The sequence below is a fragment of the Pogoniulus pusillus genome, unplaced genomic scaffold (genome assembly GCF_015220805.1).
Source record: "Pogoniulus pusillus isolate bPogPus1 unplaced genomic scaffold, bPogPus1.pri S76, whole genome shotgun sequence".
Taxonomy (NCBI): domain Eukaryota; kingdom Metazoa; phylum Chordata; class Aves; order Piciformes; family Lybiidae; genus Pogoniulus; species Pogoniulus pusillus.
In genome coordinates, this window is record NW_026974538.1 from 78,727 (window position 1) to 97,076 (window position 18,350).

At 62.4% G+C, this 18,350-nt stretch overlaps 1 protein-coding gene and 1 long non-coding RNA gene across 4 annotated transcripts in view; one reads left to right on the forward strand and one right to left on the reverse strand.

Moving 5' to 3' along the window:
- Positions 1–415: 415 nt before the first annotated feature.
- Positions 416–18,350, forward strand: part of HDAC7 (histone deacetylase 7) — a 47,168-nt gene continuing 29,233 nt past the window's right edge. Inside the window, exon 1 of one of the 3 annotated variants that reach the window (XM_064141042.1) lies at positions 416–534. In XM_064141042.1, coding sequence (XP_063997112.1) covers positions 516–534 — 19 coding nt within the window. In that variant the 5' untranslated portion in view covers positions 416–515. Of the gene's footprint in view, positions 535–13,332; positions 13,469–15,906; positions 16,026–18,350 lie in introns of those variants that run through there. The other 2 variants (XM_064141045.1, XM_064141044.1) reach the window with 2 other exon arrangements.
- LOC135173844 (uncharacterized) lies at positions 513–13,403 on the reverse strand. Its single transcript, XR_010301450.1, has 3 exons — positions 13,081–13,403; positions 6,865–6,962; positions 513–1,115 (listed from the first exon to the last, which is right to left on the reverse strand). It is a non-coding gene; the product is annotated as an uncharacterized LOC135173844 (long non-coding RNA).

The window sequence follows — 18,350 nt, forward strand, 5'->3', positions numbered from 1 at the left end:
GGGAAGGGCTGAAGCTGGGGGGAGGGAATCACATTCGCGCTCCCGGGGAGGGCTTTCTCGTTGGGCTCCTTTTGCGTTTTCTTGCATTAAAGAACTTTTCGCTGTTTCCCACTCGAAGTGCCTGAGCCTGATGCGTGTGGCAGGAGGGCGCTCGGAGGAGGTCTCAGAGGATGAATTCCTTTGATTTTTTTTTTTTTTTTTAACTTCTGCGAGTTTTCGGCTCCTGAGTTTTGTTTTTTTGGTGTTTTGGGGTTTTTCCTCCTCTCTCTCCCGCTCCGTGTTCCCGGGACAGGGCTGGCTTTCTAGGGTTGATAAAGCATTTCCTCCCATTGTCATTCTAGACGGCCCCTGGGCCCTTCGCTCAGTCCCTCCCCTTCCACCGTCCCCTCTCTCTCTTCCCCCCTCCCCCTCTTTTTCTTCCTCGAGTGAATCTTCAGCTCTAACGACCGCAGCTGCTCGCCTTAAGCACCTCTTGAACCATGAGACTTCCCCTCCCAGGGCTATAACTCCTCTGGATGCAAGGACAGAGCCAGGGTGAGTGAGCTGTCGGCTCGGGGCTCTCCGCGCACCGCCGGCGGCGGACCGGAGCCTTCGGCGCTGGCTGCTCGGGGTGGTGCCCGCAGCCCGGGGCGCTCTTCTCGGGCTGCGGAGAGCATGGGCTGGCACAAGGAGGAGATGCTGTGGGCATCCGAGCTCTCCAGACCCACCCGGATTGTTGCCCGAGGAAGATGTTCGCTGCCCCTCTCCCCGCCGGGTGCTGTCCCCTTCGGCCAGCCGTGCCCGGCGGTGGCTTTGGCAACCTGCATCTGGGGGCTGCCCTCCCGAGCGCTGCGGCGAGACCTGGCAAAGGTGGGACGCATCCTGAGCCGGGGGCAGAAGGAATCTGCCGCAACCAGGCCCCAGCTGGGAGCAAGGCTGAGGGAGGAGAAAGCTTCCCGAGCAGTCTCGGGGCTAAGCGAGCCGAGCCCGGGGGGGATGGTGAAAGAGGAGCTTGGGAAGGCAGCAGGGTGGGAGAGAAATCCAGGATCCAGGGATCCCCTTTGGGCGTGGAGATGCCGCGTGATGCCCCTCGATGGCCTTTCTGCTCTCTTTGCCTCCCGGGATTTGTTTTCAGCCTGTTTTAAACGAAAGGAGAGGGATTGGAGCACAGGGAAAGTGCTGCTTGGGGTGGTGGTGGCACAGGAGCTGTGTCCTGGGCAGACAGTGGCTGTGGGGGGCTGGTTGTGGGCACAGCTGGGGGCTGCAGGGGTGGTTAGGACAGTTCTGGGGCTGCAGGGTGGAGGGAGGGAGGGATGGAGATGGAGGGAGAGATGGATGGATGGATGGATAGATAGATGGATGGATGGATGATGGCTGGAGGGCTGGCTGGAGAGAGGATTTGGCACCAGGCTGGGCCCATAAGCAGGCAGACAGCCTCATATGGAGGGAAAGGGGACCAAGCTCAGGGGACAGAGTGTGGTGTTGAAGGGAAAATGGCCTGCCCTGAGATGAAGCTTGGAGACATTGGGAGCCAAACTTTGCCTCCATCCTTTTGTACCTGGGCTTTACCCACTGCCACCAGCAGGTGCCCAGCGTTGGCTGTTCAGCTGGTGCCATCCAGACCCTAGAACTCACCCAAATGCTGCAGCAGAACCTGCTCCTGCTGGCACAGAGGCTGGTGGCAAGCACTGGCAGTGCCCACCAGGGCAGGCAGGGCCTGGCTGTTGGCTTCTCAGCTCAGCCTCCTTGCCGTGGGTTGTTCAGCCCAGAGGCTTTTAGCAAGCTGGGAAAACAAATCTACTTGGAGCTTCCTCGGCATCCCCCAGCCCTCAGCATGCTCTGGTCCCTTTGAGAAGGTGAAATCCTGGAGCTCTGAGGCTCAGTCATCTTGGGGTGTGCCTCCTGGGGCTGTGCTGAAGGATTCAGGGTTAGGACAAGAGGAGCTGCAGAAGAACAGAGCAGAAAGGATTTTTTCTCAGCAGATGAGACTAAATCTCAACCCCAGACTGAGGAAGGAAGAGTAAGGACCAGGCAGAGGGACCTGGCTCAGGCCCACGAGGGAGTCACAGGCACCTCAGGTGGGTCCTGAGCAGCCAGAAGGTGCCATCTGCCAGTTAGTGATGGAAACAGCCTGGGAGAGAGGTGAGGATGGATCCCAGCTCCTCCTGGGTCACAAAGCACCGAGTTACTGCTGCTGCCCTGGGGCAAGTGGTTCTGGAGGGCTGGAGGAGTTGTTTTGCTAATGAGCTCAGCCTCCTTGCCCCACCTGCAGCCTCAGCAGTGTGCCCAGGTGGGCAGGAAGGGCACCAGCAGCCTGGGCTGGCTCAGCAGGAGCAGGGCAGGGATTGTGTCCCTGGGCTGGGCACTGGGGAGGCCACAGCTGGAATGCTGGGGGCAGGGTTGGGCACCTGAGTGCCAGGAGGGCACTGAGAAGCTGCAGCAGAGGTAGAGAAGAGAACAGAGCTGGGGAAGGGTCTGGAGAAGAGGCTGGAGAGGAGCAGCTGAGGGAGCTGGGGAGGGTGAGGCTGGAGGAGAGGGAAGCTGAGGGGAGAGCTTCTGGGGCTGTGCCAGGACCTGAGAGGAGGCTGGGGCCAGGGGCAGGGCTGAGATCTCCTGTGCTAAGCGATGGCACAGGAGATGGCCTCAGGGTGCCCCAGGGCAGGTTCAGCTTGGCCCTGAGGGACAATATCTGCCTGTGGAGGGCTGCTCAGGCCTGTGCCAGGCTGCCCAGGGGCAGTGCTGGAGCCTCCATCCCTGGACATGTTTCCAAGCCCTGCAGTGGTGCTGAGGCCGTGGCTGGTGCTGCCCTGGGGCAGTGCTGGGCTGAGCCTTGCACCTGGGGGTCTAGAAGATTCCCTGGAGTCCCCCAGGGGTTGGGCATGTGCCAGGCTGAGCTCAGCTCTGCCCCTTGGCAGCAATCCTGCACCAAACCCAAGAGCTGAGCCCTCCCTGGAGACCCCTGGGCTGTGTCCAGCTCCTGGGGTCACAACAGGACCACATCCAGGAGTTTGCCCAAGCCACAGCCAGGAGAGGAGGAGGGCCAGGGGCCCCTTTGCAAGGTCAGAAGCCTCTTTTTGGGGGGACACATTTCCAGGCTGCTGGAGCTGAGCCAGGCTCGGGGGGAGGAGGTTTGTCTCTTTTTGGGGGGTTGCTGTGTTTGTTTGCTGGAAGTGCTGCTGGGCTTTGCTCGGGAGCATGGAGGGGAAGCTTCCTCTGCAGGGCAGGAAGCTGCAATTTCCTGCTCCCCTCCCTGGGCAGCTCTCACCTCTGAGTGCTCTGCGAAGTGCTCCCTTTGCAGACCAAGCCTACGGGAAGCCCCAGGCTCTGTCGTGGTCCTGGGAGGTGGGGGTGGGCGTGGTTGTTTTCTCCTTGGTTCGCCCCTTTCTGAGCGGTGCTTGGGCACTGCAGGGCAAGAAAGAGCAGGGCAGGGACTGCTCTCCTGTGCCTGGCACTGGTGGGGGCCATGTTTGAATGTCTGGGGGCAGAGTTGGGCACCTGAGTGCCAGGAGGGCACTGAGGAGCTGCAGCAGAGGCAGAGAAGGGAACGGAGCTGGGGAAGGGTCTGGAGGAGAGGCTGGGGAGGAGCAGCCGAGGGAGCTGGGGGGGTGAGGCTGGAGGATAGGAGCTGAGGGGAGAGCTTCTGGGGCTGTGCCAGGGCCTGAGAGGAGGCTGGATCCAGGGAGGGCTGGGATCAGCTCCCTAAGTCTCAGGTGACAGGAGAGGAAATGGCCTCAGGCTGGCCCAGGGCAGGCTCAGCTTGGCCATGTGGCTCAGTTTCTGCCCGTTGAGGGCTGCCCAGGGGCAGTGGTGCAGTGCCCATCCCTGGAGAGGTGGTTTGAGTCTCAGAGCCCTGCGGCTGCGGTGCTGAGGGCCAGGGCTTGGTGGTGCCCTGGGGCAGTGCTGGGTAAGGATCAGCTCCAGCCTGACCCTTCCTGTGCCTCTGTGCTCTGCGGCGACCTTCAGCCCCTGCAGCCTGGGCTGGGAAAGGAATCCTTGGGCTGGGAATTGGCTCTTTGGGGTGTTTCTGGGCTGAAGATGTGTGTTCAGGGCGTTTATGGGCTGGAAAAAGGATGTTTGTGTGTTTCTGGGATGGGAAATGGCTGGTTTGGGTGTTTCTGGGCTGGAAATGTATATTCAAGGTGTTTGTGGGCTGGAAAAAGGATGTTTATGTGTTTCTGGGCTGGGAAACTGATGTTTGAGCTGGAAATTGATGTTTGAGGTGTTTCTAGGCTGGAAAAATGAATATTTGGGCTGAAAATGTGTGTTTGGGGTGTTTGTGGGCTGGAAAAATGATGTTTGTGTGTTTCTGGGCTGGGAAATTGACATTTGGGGGTTTTCTGCATTGGAAAATGGATATTTGGGCTGGAAAATTGGTATTTGGAGCATTTCTGGGCTGGAAGTGTGTGTTTAGGGTGTTTGTGGGCTGGAAAAAGGCTACTTGTGTGTTTCTGGGCTGGAGATGGATCTCCAGGGATTTTCTGGGGGTCTGGTTCCCATGCCAAACAGGTGCAGTGCTGTGTCCCTGGCAGCTCCACACTCACAGGGATGTTTTCAGTCAGTGCCTTCATGTTGGTAGGGTCTAGAAGCTAGCTGGGGAACTCCAGTGCCTGGAAGTGAAGCTCTGTGCTGTCAGATGGCTCCAGCCATGGGCAGCCTGGGCAGACAGATGGGCACCACTGCAGGAGAGCTTTCCGGATGGCACCAAGTGCCCGGAGCTGCAGGTAGTTGCCTGCCTGAGCCTTTAATTATCTGCCTGTTGTAAAAGTGGAGCTGCCCTGCAGGGGTGCTGGTGAAATCCCTGAGGGAGATGAGGAGTGGCTGCAGGAAGAAAGGGGAGAGAGATGGCAGGGGGAGGGGGAGCAGAGCAGCTCAGAGCTCCCCTCCCCGCCAGGTGAAGGCAGGGAGAGGTTAAGTGGTGCAAATGGCCATAGATGGGAGAGGAGAGGGATAGGGGAGGAGAAGATGCTTGGAGGGTCTAGCCCAAGGCTGTGCAGGGGCAGCTGGCTGGGATGCAAGGCTGAAGGGGATGGGAGCTGGAGGAGGAAAAAAGCAGAGAGCAGGAAGGTCTCTCTGCCATAGCCACGGTGCCAGGCTCCAGCCTCTGTGTGCTTGGGCAATGGTTCTGCTCGGGGCCATGAATGGAAGAGCACTGCCCAGGCTGCTCTGGTGTGCCCCCAGCCCTTCCAAGTGTGTTCCTACTACCCCCACCCCCACCCCCCCCCGCAGGCCTCCCTTCCTGCCTCCTTGCTGGAGAGCTCTGTGTTCCTCAGGCCCCTTCCGACAGTTGCCTGGTGCTGACATCACTGCTGGTCGCCATGGAAAAGCCAGGCTGGCCAAAACACGACCCCTTGGCCCCGGCCCATCGCTGTCAGGAAATGAAGGTTTTTAGCAGAGCCCTTGGGCAGAGCAGGAACAGGCAGAGCAGGAGCCACAGCCTGGGGACAGGCTCGCAGCTGCCCCAGGGGGGAGTGGGAACCTGCCTCTTGTGGCTGCCCAGGCTGATTTCTGCTCTCTGAGTCTCTCTTCTGGGCTGCTGAGCTTTCTGCTCTGCCTTGAGGTGCCCCAGAGAAGGGGCACCCTGAGGTGCTTAAGCCAGGGCAGAAGGGAGGAGGCAGAAAGTCTGCAGCAGGCAGAAGATAGGAGCAGGAAAGGTCTCTTGGCTGGAGCAGTTGAAGGTGCTTGAAAGCATCTCCCCCTCAGGCTGCTTCTGTGATGTTCAGGGTGAAGAGCAAAGGGTTTGAAGAGCTCTTGGCCACAGGAAGCTTCCTAAATCCAGTCCAGACTGTCCTGGAGCGGATGGTGACCAAAGCCCCTGCAGGCGGCGTGGGGGCTTGGGAAGGAAGTGTCAGGTGTCCCGTCCCGAGGCGGCGCTGGGATGCTGCTGTCAAAGGCAGCCTTTGTTCGGGCCAGGAATTACAACCAGACTCTCCCTTCCCTGCTCCAGTGCTTGGGAGCTTCCCCTGAGGGAGAGCCAGGGAAGGGCCAGAGGTGTCCTGCCCACAGAGCCAGGCTGGATCCTTCCCTCTGCCTGCAGGAGGAGCACAGAAAGCTCCTGGGAGCAGCTGAGGGAGCTGGGGGCTCTGCAGCCTCCCTCTCAGCTTCCCTTCCTCGCTCCACACTGCCACCGAGCCCTGGGCATGTGGCACTTGCGAGCGCTGCAGCAGCTCGGCTTTGGGCATGGCTTTGTCTGGCTCCTGCCCTCCTTGCTCTGGCTTGGGCCAGGAGGCAGAAATGCTGCCCCTGAGCTCCTCTGGATGGATGAGACCCAAAGAACCTCCAGGTTGCTGCCAGCTGGCATCTGTGGGCAGGGCTGTGGAGGTGCAGCAGAGCCCTCCTGAAAGGGCATCTCCTGTGGGCAGCAGGGCAAGGGAGGTACTGCTGCACTCTGCTCTGCCTCGGGGAGGCACAGCTGGAGGCCTGGGGCCAGCTCTGGGCTCCTCCCAGAGGCAGAGGGACAGGGAAGGGCTGGGGAGAGGCTGAGGGCCTGGAGCAGCTCTGTGAGGAGCAGAGGCTGAGCCCTGGGGCTGAGAGCCTGCAGCAGAGCAGCCCCAGAGGGCATCTGAGCAGTGCTCAGCAAGAGCTGAAGGAGCTGTGGGGGGCAAGAGCCTGGGGCCAGGCTCTGCTGAGTGTTGCCCAGGGGCAAGGGGCACAGAGTGGAGGGCAGCAGGAAGAGAAAGTTGTTTGGTGTGAAGGTGCCAAGGCCTGGAGCAGGCTGTCCAGAGAGGTTGTGGAGTCTCTTCGTGTGCAGAGCTGCCAACTGCCCCTGGGTTCTGTGCTCCTGGGCAGGCTGCTGTGGTTGCCCTGCTGGGCCAGGGTGGGGTTGGCACTCCAGAGGTCCCTTCCAGACCCTCCATGCCCAGGGTGGCTCAGCAGCAGGGAGGGTACCTGAAAGCAGCCAGATACTCAGGGTCACCCATGGGGGGGTCGAGGCCTCCAGTCCAGGCTATGTTGATGTTAAATCCCTCACCAGGACCAGCACCAACCTGGAGGAGACACAGGACAGAGCTGAAGGGCTGGATGTGGCCTGCAGGCATCCTTGGCAGTGCCAGGCTCTGGAGAAGCAGAGCTCTGACTGCTGCCCACTGGCTGCTGCTGCCCTGGGGCTGGATCTGGCTCCCGCTCCTCATGCCCCTGGCAGCCAACCCCTCAGGCAGAGCAGTGCTGAGCATTTTCCCAGTGCTCAGTCCAGGGGAAACAGAACTCTGGAGCTTGGTTTTGTCTCTTGTTCTGCCTGCCTCATCCGGGGCCACTGAGCAATGGACAGTGCCCCCCCCCGCCCTTCAGGGACTTGTTTTGGTCTCACTTTGCCTTTTGACTGGCAGCTTGCCAATGCCACAGACCCAAACCTACCCCAGTAAACACCAGCATGAACCAGTTCAGGCTGTGAACCGGGGGCTGGTGATGCCACCACTGCAGAGGATGTTTTGTGGGGGGGTAAAAATAACCTGCAGGTTTCAGTTGGCAGATGAGGAGCCAGAGAGCAGGGAACTGTTTTATCAGTGCCCAGGGAAAACCCTGAGAGGTGCTGAAATGAGTCAGATAAGAGCTCTGCCCCTGCCCTGCTTCACCAGAGCTGGCAACACTGCTCTGCCTGCCCAGGGTGCCCACGGGTGGTGCTCAGGGTGGTTGTGCCAGGGTTAGAACCTTCACAGCAGCCTTTCCACAGCCAGCCCCCCTGGGAGCGTTTGGGTTGGAAAAGACCTCTCAGGTCTTGGAGTGCAACCATCGACCCAGCAGCACCATGGCCACTAAGCCATGTGCCCACCTGGGGCACCGCTGGACCTGCCATGGGCAGCATCCTAGGAGCTGTATCCCCTGCACAGCAGCATCCTAGGAGCTGCGTCCCCTGGAGAGCAGCATCCCAGGAGCTGCATCCCCTGCACAGCAGCATCCCAGGAGCTGCGTCCCCTGGAGAGCAGGATCGCAGAGGCTGAGTCCCACAGGGAGCATCCTATGCGAAGCATCCCCTGGACAGCAGCATCCCAGGAGCTGCGTCCCCTAGAGAGCAGCATCCCAGGAGCTCACGGGGACCATTCCAGCCGGCTGAGAGGTGCTTGGCCAGGGCTGGACTGCGGGACCACAGCCGGGGCGGACCGAGGCCGCTGGGTGCCGGCAGGGACCTCGCTCGCCCCCGCGGCAGCAGCTTCCTGCTTGACTCACACCTGAGAGCTGCGCGGCTCAGCCCGGGGCCCCTCGCCCCGAGCGAGGCTGTTTACAGCTCGGGATTCCCAGAAAGCGCCTCGGGGCCGCACATCCTGAAGCGACTTCGAAGCGAAACCCCCCCCCGGGTGTCACCGGCTAAGAGTAACCCCCGCGGGAGCCGGCAGCAGCTCACGCAGCGTGAGAGTGCTGGGGTGGGGTGGGCACCGGCAGCACCCGGGGGCTTATGGCCCTGTGAGGGGGCTTCTGGCCTCGGGGAGGGCACAGCTGGAATGCTGGGGGCAGGGCTGGGCACCTGAGTGCCAGGAGGGCACTGAGAAGCTGCAGCAGAGGCAGAGATGGGAATGGAGCAGGGGAAGGGTCTGGAGGAGAGGCTGAGGAGGAGCAGCTGAGGGAGCTGGGGGGGGTGAGGCTGGAGGAGAGGAGGCTGAGGGGAGAGCTTCTGGGGCTGTGGCAGGGCCTGAGAGGAGGCTGGAGCCAGAGGGGGTTGGGCTCTGCTGCCAAGGGCCAGGCCAAGAGGAGATGGCCTCAGGGTGCCCCAGGGCAGGTTCATCTTGGCCGTGAGGAGCAGTTTCTGCCCCTTGAGGGTTGCCCAGACCTGTGCCAAGCTGGCCAGGGCAGTGCTGGAGCCTCCATTCCAGGAGGGGCCTCAGTGTTGAGGCTGTGGTTGGACTTCTCAAAGGCTCTTCCAGCCTGGGCAGTGCTGTGATCCCTGCCCGTGGGCATCTCTGCCCTCAGGCCGAGGGGCCTCAGCTCACAGAGGGGATTCTGCCCTTACCCAGCCCAAGCTCTGCCCTCTCTTGGCCTGGGGCACTTCCTCACCGCTCAGCAGCTCTGCCCTGGGCACATCCTTCATCCACCTCTGCTGCTTCTGCTACCTCCAGGATGCAAAGGGCAGGAGGATTCCAGGGCTCAGCTTATCCTGACCCCCTGCTCCTCTCACAGGCAGCCTGGGATCTGGGGGGCAGAGGATCTGGGGTCTTCCCCAGCTGGCCCCAAGGCTTTCTCCTTGTCTTGCACCCCAGAGGCTCTGCCTGCAACTTTTCCTGCCCCCAGGTTAGTTTGGTGGCTTCTGCACTTGAGCACTGACTCCAGTGGGGAATGCTGCAGGAGTGGGGACATGGGGAGTGGAGTGCTGTGGGAAGCCTGCAGCCTGCTCCTTGGTGGATGGAGATGTTGAGCCTGGATTTAGGGGCCCTGAGGAAGTCCTCCAGCCCCAGTCTGTTGGGTCAGAGCTATCAGGCAGTGGGAGCCAACTCATGGCATGGTGGGTGGGGGCAACTCCTTTTCCTCGAGGAGATCTCCCCTGGGCTCTCCTCCTGCTTTGCCATTTGACTTCAGCCCACACTGGAGGTGATTCCAGCTGGATGCACACAGCAGTGCTCTGGGAACAGAAGGACAGTGAGAGGAAGGGCACTCACTACCCACAGGGTGGTGGCAGGGAGGCACTGCCATGGTGTCTGAGCCTTGCCAGCAGGAGCACTGGGCCAGGGTCTCTGCCTCCAGCTATTGGGAATTGTCAGCACTTTGTGAACTTCCCTCCCCGGGCTCCTCTTGGCCTCTTTCCTGCAGTCCCAGCAGCAGCAATTCCTCCTCCATGCCTTTTCCATCCACAACCACCTGTGCCCAAAGCTTCATCTGCTCAGCAAAGGACCAAGCTCTGACATCTGTTCCTGACTGGCACAGAAGCAGAGCCACAGACTGGCAGGGAATGCAGCAGAGGAATATTGCAGAGGGAAGAGCTGCAGAGCACAGCCAGGATGAGATTTGTGCTCTGAGGCACAAAGGGTTGGCTTGGAAGAGGTCTTCAAGGTCATGAAGTCCAAACTTAACCCCAGGGCATCACCAGCCCAGGGCCCTTTGCCCCAATCTGCAGGGCTTGGAAAGCCCTCCCAGGCATGGGGACTGCCCTGGGCAGGCTGGGCCAGGCCTGGCCAACCCTCAAGGGGCAGAAATTGTTCTTCTTGGCCAACGTGAACCTGTCCTGGGGCACCTTGAGGCCATTTCTTCTTGTCCTGGCCCTTGCTCCTTGGCTCCAAGCTCCTCTCAAGCCTCCCTTCAGCCTCCTTTGCTCCAGCCTCAACACCCTCAGCTGCACCCCAAATGCCAACCAGAGATTTGGGGCAATTCCTGCCCCTGTGCCCTTGACCAAGCTCTTTACTCTTATTCTTTTGGGGGTGGGGGTCGTTGTCCCCAGTGTCTCCTCCATCCCCTGCTCTGCCCTGTTCCTTGTGACACAGGCTGGGAAATCTGAGCTCCAGCTCACAAATTCCTGAAGGGAGATTTCTTTCCCCCTCCCTGGGTGAGCTGCTCCAGTTTTAGCCTCCATCCACCTCCCCGGGTATAAAACCCTCAGCACCTTGGCTTGCCTCTTGCTGCCAGGAGATATTAACTGGTGACTGAGCCATTCCCAGCCAGCAAGGAGCATCTTCAGCACCAGCTCTAAAGGTGTTGCAGAAGGTTGGGAGAGCCCCAAAGAGCTTCTGGCAGCTTCATGTTTTAGGTCTGAAAGCAGTTTGCCCCACTCCCCCCCTTAGCTGGGGGTGAGACAAAAGGCAGAGAGATAAACACAGTTGGGTGAGAGAGAGAAGCTGAACTGCCAGGGGCAGAGCAGCATCAGAGGTTGTCATTCTGAAACCAGGCATGGAAACTGCACCCAGGAGGAGAAAAAGAAGAGCAGGGCTTGGGTCCTCCTCAGCACACACAGCACAGCCCACACAAAGGAGCTGCTCTGCCTGGGGACTTGGCCACACACGCAGGGGCAAGAGGGAGACGGAGACCTGAGGGCAGCAGCTGGCACCTGGGGCACATGAGCAGTGCCAGCAGAGGTAGCCCTCAGCTTGGCTGTCCTCTCCCCCACCTGCTGTCTCTGGGATGTCTTTGGGAGTTCTTTGCTGCTCTTTGCTGGGTGCCTCTCGTCCCCTCCCTGGCGCTGCCTCGGTGCCGCTTTTAGGCAGCTCCTGGCCCCAGCTGCTCCGGAGAACGAGGCCATGGAATGGTCTGGGTTAGACCTCCAAATGTCACCCAGGTCAAACCCCAACCCTGCAGCCAGCAGAGGCAGCTGCCCAGAGCCTGTCGAGGCTCACCTTGAGCATCTTCAGGCATGGAGCCTCAAGAACCTCCCTGGGCAACCTGTGGAGGGGGATGAAGGTGAGGTAGAGGGGGATGAAGGTGAGGGAGAGGCTGTGATGAGTGGTTAGAAGCCATGGTTGCAGCTTCCTCACTGCTGAGTTCACTGCTGGCCTGGGGACTGCTCACCAGGACTTGTGGTTGCTGTGTGCTGCTGAGGCACCTTCTGACCTGGGCCAGACCCTGGCCTTTGGTGCTGGTTGGTGCTGGCCTGGATGAGCTCAGAGGGTTTTGGTGCTGGTTGGTGCTGGCCTGGATGACCTCAGGCAGCTTTCCCAAGCCTCTGTGATTCTCTTCCACAAGCCCCCCAGAAGCTGTCCAGAGCAGACCCCGCGGGAAGGTGCCAGGAGGGGCCCTCTGAGTGGCCTCTGCTTGCGAATCCCACCCGAGAGCCTTCAGCCGGGGGCGGGCAGGTGGCCGTGGGCAGAGCTCTGCTCCGGTGCCAGCAAGAAAGGCGTTGGGGAGCCGAGGGCAGAGCGAGCAGCCCAGGGGGACTCCGGCTCAGCGCTGCGGCTTCGGCTGCCAGCGGAGGGCAGAGATTTTCAGCCTCTTAGGAGCATCCTCCTGCTGCAGCCGAGGGAGGCCAAAGGGATCTGAACCAGCCCAAGCTGCGGCCCCTGGGAAGCAGGAGGGAGCTTCCCCTCCGCAGCCTTTGGAGCCCCACGGGTGTGACCTGAGCAGTGTCAGACACGGCTTGGAGCAGCTCCGGCTGCTGCCCAAAGGCCTCGGTGGGGAACCACCACCAGGTGCCCAGGTCTTCCCAGGGTGTATGCCCAACCTTGTTGCTGCTTCCAGCTGGGGGCCCACAATTGTGTCCCCACCCCAGACCTTGCAGACTTTCCCAGTCCTATCCTGACATTTTCCAGCTCTGGACTGCTTGGAGGCAACCAGAAAAGCAGCTATGGCTGCTGCCCAAAGCCTTGGCTGGGCAACCACCACCAGTGCTCACCTTCCTGCCCTCCCTTCCCAGGTGCCAAGCTCACAGCAGGCAGGATGCTGGTGGTAGCCTCCTAGAAGCCTCCTCAGCTGCTGAGGAGCTGGGACAAGCCCAGGCAGAGCAGGCTGAGGGTTGCACAACACAGCAGGGGCGGGAGGTGGGGAGGGCACAACAATGTCCACCCACCCAAACCCAGCTCCTTTCTTTCACAACCAGCAGTGGGCTCTGCACAGGTCCCCCCACGCCCACCCTAGCCTGGATGGCAGTGGTGTGGAAGGGAGGAGAGACTCCAGAAAGGGGAAGCTGGTGCCTGCCAGGCTAAAAATACTGGGGCCAGGCTTCCAAAATAGCCTGGGCTGGGTGATCGCAGCTGACCCCAGGGCTGCAGGCTGCTCCCCGTGGTGCCATCTGACGATCTCAGAGGGCAGCAAAGCTGGGGAAGGGTCCGGAGGCTGAGGAGGAGCAGCTGGGGGTGGTGATGCTGGAGAAGAGGAGGCCGAGGGGAGAGCTCCCGGGGCTGCGGCAGGAGGCTGGGGCCGGGGAGGGGGCTGTGCTCTGCTGCCCAGGGCCAGGAGAAGATGTCCTTAGGGTGCCCCGGGGCAGGTCCAGCCTGGCCGCAAGGGGCAGTGCCCTCACTGCGGAGCGCTGCGAGCCTGCCCACGCCCGGAGACGACTCCAGCCTGCAGCCGCGGTGCTGGCGCAGGGCTCGGCGGTGCCCGGGGGCCGCGGCTGGGTACCGGTTGGCCCCCGCGGTCTGGAGGTCTCCTCCAGCCCAGCCGCTCCCAGCCCGGGGCTGGCCTCACTCCTCCCGCTGAGCCCAGCCCCGGCCCCGGTCCCCAGCGGCGCCGACTCCTGCGCCCCCGGCCTCGGCTTACACCTCCTCGGGCGAGGCCATGCCGGCGGCCGCGAGTCCAGTCCGCTCCGTTCGATCCACGCTCGGTTCCGGTTCGGTTCACGTTGGGCTCCGTTCGGTTTCGTTCAGTTCTCGTTCAGTTCCCGTTCGGTTGGCTCCGGCTCCGGTTCCGCTCCCGTCCGGCCCGGCGGCGGCAGCGGCGCTATTGGGTCTGTGCCGCGGGGCGGTGCCGCCCGCAGCCAACGAGCCCGGGCCGGGCCCCTCCTCCCCGCCCGGTTCCGGGGCGGCAGCGGCGGCGCAGGTGGAGCTGAGCTGCTCGGCGGAGCTCCGCGGCCGGGGCCGCCTCCCGCCCGCCGCCGCCGCCGCCGCCGTGGTCTCGCCTTTGTCCCCGCCGCGGGCCCCCGCCCGAGGTAGGTACCGGAGCAGCGGGGATGGCTCCGGCTAACTGCGCACCGCCGCTGTCAGCCCCCGGGGGCGAGGGTTGAGAAGCCTCCCCTGGACCCTCCATCCCCGGGGGGGCGTCAGAGGCCTCCCCTGGACCCTCCATCCCCGGGGCGGGGTCAGAGGCCTCCCCTGGACCCTCTATCCCCGGGGCGGGGTCAGAGGCCTCTCCTAGGCTGGGCCCCCCATGCCCAGGGTGGGTCAGAGGCTGCCCTTGAGCAGTCTCCCTGTCGGGGCTGGGAGGAGGTTGGGGGTGAGGTGCCCTGTACCCATGCAGGAGAGACCCCTCCCGGGCGGCAGGAGATGTCCCCAGGGCTGAGACCCCATGCAGGAGAGGTCTCCCCTGGCATTGGGACTCCCTCCCCCCTCCCACAGAAGGTGCTTCCCCCCAGGGCAGTTTCTCCCCAGGCCCTTGCACCCCCTGCATGCCCGCTGGAGCTGGCGCTGGCAGCAGCGATGCCCCTGCACAGCAGGGAGCTGGGAGGAGGCTCTGGGGGGGTGCTGAGGTCCTGCAGCATTTGCTTTAGGGCTGCAGAGCCCCCGGGCAGAGATGGAGGCAGCAGGGGTGCAGCCTGCGTGGATGGAGGGGAGCTGGCAGTGCTGGCAGCCCTGGCACTGGAGCAGCGTGGCATGGGCACGGCAGCTGCTGGTGGCTCTGTCCTTCTCCTGTCAGCTTTCCTGCTTGCTGGAGCCTTTGTGTGGAGCCAGGGAATGGTGTGGGGTAGGAATGAACCTTGGTGCCCTCCTGGCAGCTTTGCCCCCTTGCAGCAAGCTCCAGGGGCTGGGTCACCTCCTGGGTGCGTTCTCTGCAGCGCCGCCTGGCACTGCCCGCACCTGGTCAGGAGAGGGTGGCAGAAGCTCTGCTGCCAGCCCTGGTGGCCCAGATCTGTCTGGAGCCCCAGCGTGGGAGCCAGCGCAGCCCACAGCTGTGACTGCAGGGCCAAGCCCTTGCCCTGGGCTGGCAGTGCCTGGACTGCATGGAGCAGAGCTTCCCACACCTCCTGCCGCGGCAGAGGTGGCAGCAGCTGGGGCTTGGCCGCGTCAGGAGGCTCCTGCAGAGGAGGTGTTGAGAGGAGCTGGACCTGAGCATGTGGGAGAGGAGGAGAAGGGCCCATATGAATGGTCATGGAGGGCTGGAAAGGACCTCCAGAGGCGATCCAGGCCAACCCCCTGCAGCCATGGCAGGCTTGTGCCAGGCAGAGGGCAGCCCGGAGAGGGCAGCTCCCAGCCCTGCTGAGACATCTGGGCCCAGAGGTGTCGTTGGCACATGCCAGGCTCCAAGGCTGCCCCAGCCCAGCCTCCTGCACCCCCAGACCCCTGCCTGTCCCTCCCCAGCACATCCACAGCAGCTGCAAAGCAGGGCAGAGCCCCAGGGCAGCACCCAGAGGGCTTCTGCTGTCCCAGGTGCCTCAAATCCAGGGGTCACAGGACCATGGTTGGGCTTGGAAGGGACCTCCAGAGGTCATCCAGGCCAGCCCCCTGCAGCCAGCAGGGACATCCTCCTCTGGAGCAGGCTGCCCAGAGCCCTGCTGGGCCTCACCTTGGGCATCTCCAGCCCTGCAGCCGCAAGCACCTCCCTGGGCAGCCTCCTGCTGCAGAGCCTCTTCCTCCCAGACAGCTCAGATCTCCTCTTCCTCTCACTCCAGGCTGTTGTTCCCTGTCCTGCCCCTGCAGGCCCCTGGCAGCAGTCCCTCTGCAGCCTGCTTGTAGCCTGCTTCAGGCTCTGGCAGCAGCTCTGTGCTCTGCCTGGAGCCTTCTCCTCCCCAGGCTGAGCCCCCCCAGCTCCCCAGCCTGGCCCACGGCACAGCTTCCCCAGCCCCTCTGATCACCTGCGTGGCCTCCTCTGGACCCTCCCCACCAGCTCCATGTCCTTCAGACCAAGCCTGGCAGTGCCCAGCAGCTCCCCTGCTGCCCTTTGGAGAAGGCAGCTCCGCAGGCAGCTCGTGCCTGCTCCCAGCACAGCCAGAAAGCTCCTGCAGTGCCACTGCCAGCCTCAGCCACAGCTGCCCTCTGCCGTCCCCTGCCCTTCCCGTGCTGAGGGCCCCACAGTTGGTGTGGCTAAGCGGCTGTGGGTGCCCTGTTGGAGCAGGGGAGGTCAGACTGGGTGAGCTCCACAGGTCCCTGCCCACCCTGCCAGGCTGACACTCTGTCACCAAGCAGGGGCTGAGGCTCAGAGGACTCCTGGAGCAGCTCCATCATCTCCATGTCCTCCCCGCGCTGGGGTCTCCAGAGCTGTGAATGGTTTCTGCCCAGGTCAGAGCAAGGCACAGGGCAGGGTGGGAGGCTCAGGGTCCAGATGTGGATCGGCTCTGGGCAGATGTTAGCCGAGGATTGCAGCATGGAAATCAGAGCTTGCCGCAGCAGCTCTCCCTCTCTCTCCCTCTCTCTCTCCAGTGCTTCCTGCCCTGCAGCAAGGATCTCAGCACTTCCTACAGCAGCTGCCTGCCCCAGCAGGAAGTGGGGAGCCTGCAAACGGCAGCAGCAGAGTGGCAGTAGCAGGGCTGGCAGCGCCGCAGGAGCGCTGAGGTGAGACCTGGCCTGAGCAGGGTCCTGAGCCAAGGGCTTGGAGGTGGTGCTGGGGCACGGACGAGTCCCTGTGCTAGGGGCTGTCTCCTGGGGGCATGTGGCCTCTTGTGTGGCAGTAGAACAGGAGGAAGGCTGCATCTGGGTCTCTCTTCCAGCTGCTTTGGTGCATCCTGGGGCAGGACCCTGCATGGGGCAGGGAGGGGGTTTGGATGGGCGCTGGGTGCTGGCTGGGGCAGTCTGGATGCAGCTGGGGGGTGTCAGTGTGACGTGGTGCAGCTGGGCTGGCAAAGTGCCTAACCGTGTCCTCAGGGTCTGGATTTGTGTCGTGCCTCTAGGCAGAGGTGGAGCCCGTGGTGGCTGCAGGCAGCATGGCACAGCCCTGGGTCGGAGCAGAGGCAGATTGCACCTTCAGTGCAGGATGATTGCTGAAGTGCTTTTGAATGGCTTCAGGGATGCCTTTGTGACATGAGGCTGGAGCTGAAGAGCTCTGCCACCGTGGGACGCTGCCTGGGAGCAGCTTTGGCAGGCTGGAAGCTGCAAACCCTTCCAAAGCCATTGCTGGGAGAAGGTTTGAGAAAGGTTGATCAGGGAGGAGGCTCAGGATTTGGAGGGTTTTGTGGCTCAGGTTTGGGCTTTTTCCCCTGTCCAGACAGATTTGTGCTTCTCTGAAGCTGAGATCCTGCAGGTTTGTGTTTGCTGGGGAAGGAGGGGACAGGGAAAGCCTCAGACAGGTGTGTTGGCAGCACTCAGAGCCCAGGCAGCTCCTCCTGCGTGGCTCTTGCGGGGAGATTTGTGAAGCTCCTCTTGGGTCTCTGCTTCAAACCTGGCGGCCGAAGCTTTGCTGCTCTGCTTCAGTCCCTTTTGATCTCCAGACAGCCCCGGGGCTGCTCTCTGGGCCAGCCCAGGGGGGTGAGAGGTGAGTCAGGGTCTGTGAGCGGCTGAGCCCTTCGTGCTCTGTGTCTCATGACCTCACTGCGCTCCCCCAAGGCAGGAATGCGCCCCCCCGCCCTTGCACCCCCTCCCCTGCATCCTTCTCCTCCTCTCCTCCTTCATCCCCTCCCTTGCAGCCCCCTCCCCCCAGCAGCCTTGCAACGAGTTGAGTTCTTCAGTGCTGCTGCAGCCTCTGCCAGTGCCTGTTCAGGAGGGGCTGCAGCAGCTCTGCCCTGACGGCTCAGGAGGACTCTGAGCTGCTGGAGATGGTCCAGAGGGGGCCACAGAGATGAGCCCAGGGCTGGAGCAGCTCTGCTGTGGGGCAGGCTCTGGGAGCTGGAGGGGAGGAGGCTCCAGGGAGGCCTCAGAGCTGCTGCCAGTGCCTGAAGGGATCCTGCAGGGAAGCTGCAGAGGGACTTCTGCTCAGGGAGTCTGGAGACAGGAGCAGGGGGGAATGGTTTGGAGCTGAGGCAGAGCAGGGCTGGAGTGGAGCTGAGGCAGATGTTGTTCAGAATGAGGATGGAGAGAGTCTGGAAGAGGTTGCCCAGGGAGGCTGTGGCTGCCTCCTCCTTTGGAGGTACTGGAGGCCAGGCTGGATGAGGCCTGGAGCAGCCTGGGCTGGCAGAGAGGGGGAGGTTGGAGGAGCTGAGCTAGGAAGTCCCTTCCAGCCTGAGCCACTCTCTGCTTGTGTGGATTTGGATTCCTCTTCCTGAGCCTTGCAGTCCTGCAGCAGCAGCCCTCTGCCCCACGTAGAGCAAAGGCAGCCCAAGCTGAAGTGAGTCCAGGAGGCTCCCAGCCTCACCTTGGAGAGGAACTGGTGCCAAGGCACAACAGCCCTGGGCAGAGGGGGCTGGAGGTGGGGAGAGCTCAGCATGAGGCAGGAGGTGATGAGGTGGCTGAGCTGTCACATGCCTATGTCACTGGGGGCTGTGGAGCAACATCTGAGCGAGGAGCCTTGAGTCAGTGCCACCCTGAGTGGTCTTCAGCACGGAGGGAATGGCCTGGAGAGGTCCCCCCGAGGAGGGGCTGGGGGCTGCTGTGAGGCTTCACCACCTCAGCACTTCCATCCTGGCTGGCTGTCTCCTCTCATGGCTGTGGCCCAGGCCAAGCATGGTGGGTGCTGCTCAGAGCTTTGCTTTCTGAAGTGGCAGAGCATGGCAGCAGCAGGTGGAGCTGCCCTGGGTGCTTGGCATTCCTGACACGGCTGCCCTGCCCCAGGCTGAGCCCTTAGGTCCCGCTGGGAGGTCCTGGAGCTGCATCCTTCTGCTCTCCCTCCTTCCTCTGCCCAACTTGGTCTTGAGAGAGGTTGGAAGGGACCTGCAGAGATGATCGAGGCCAGAGCAGGTTCTGCCTTTCTCCACCTTCCCTTGCATCATACAATGGGGGATTCCAGGA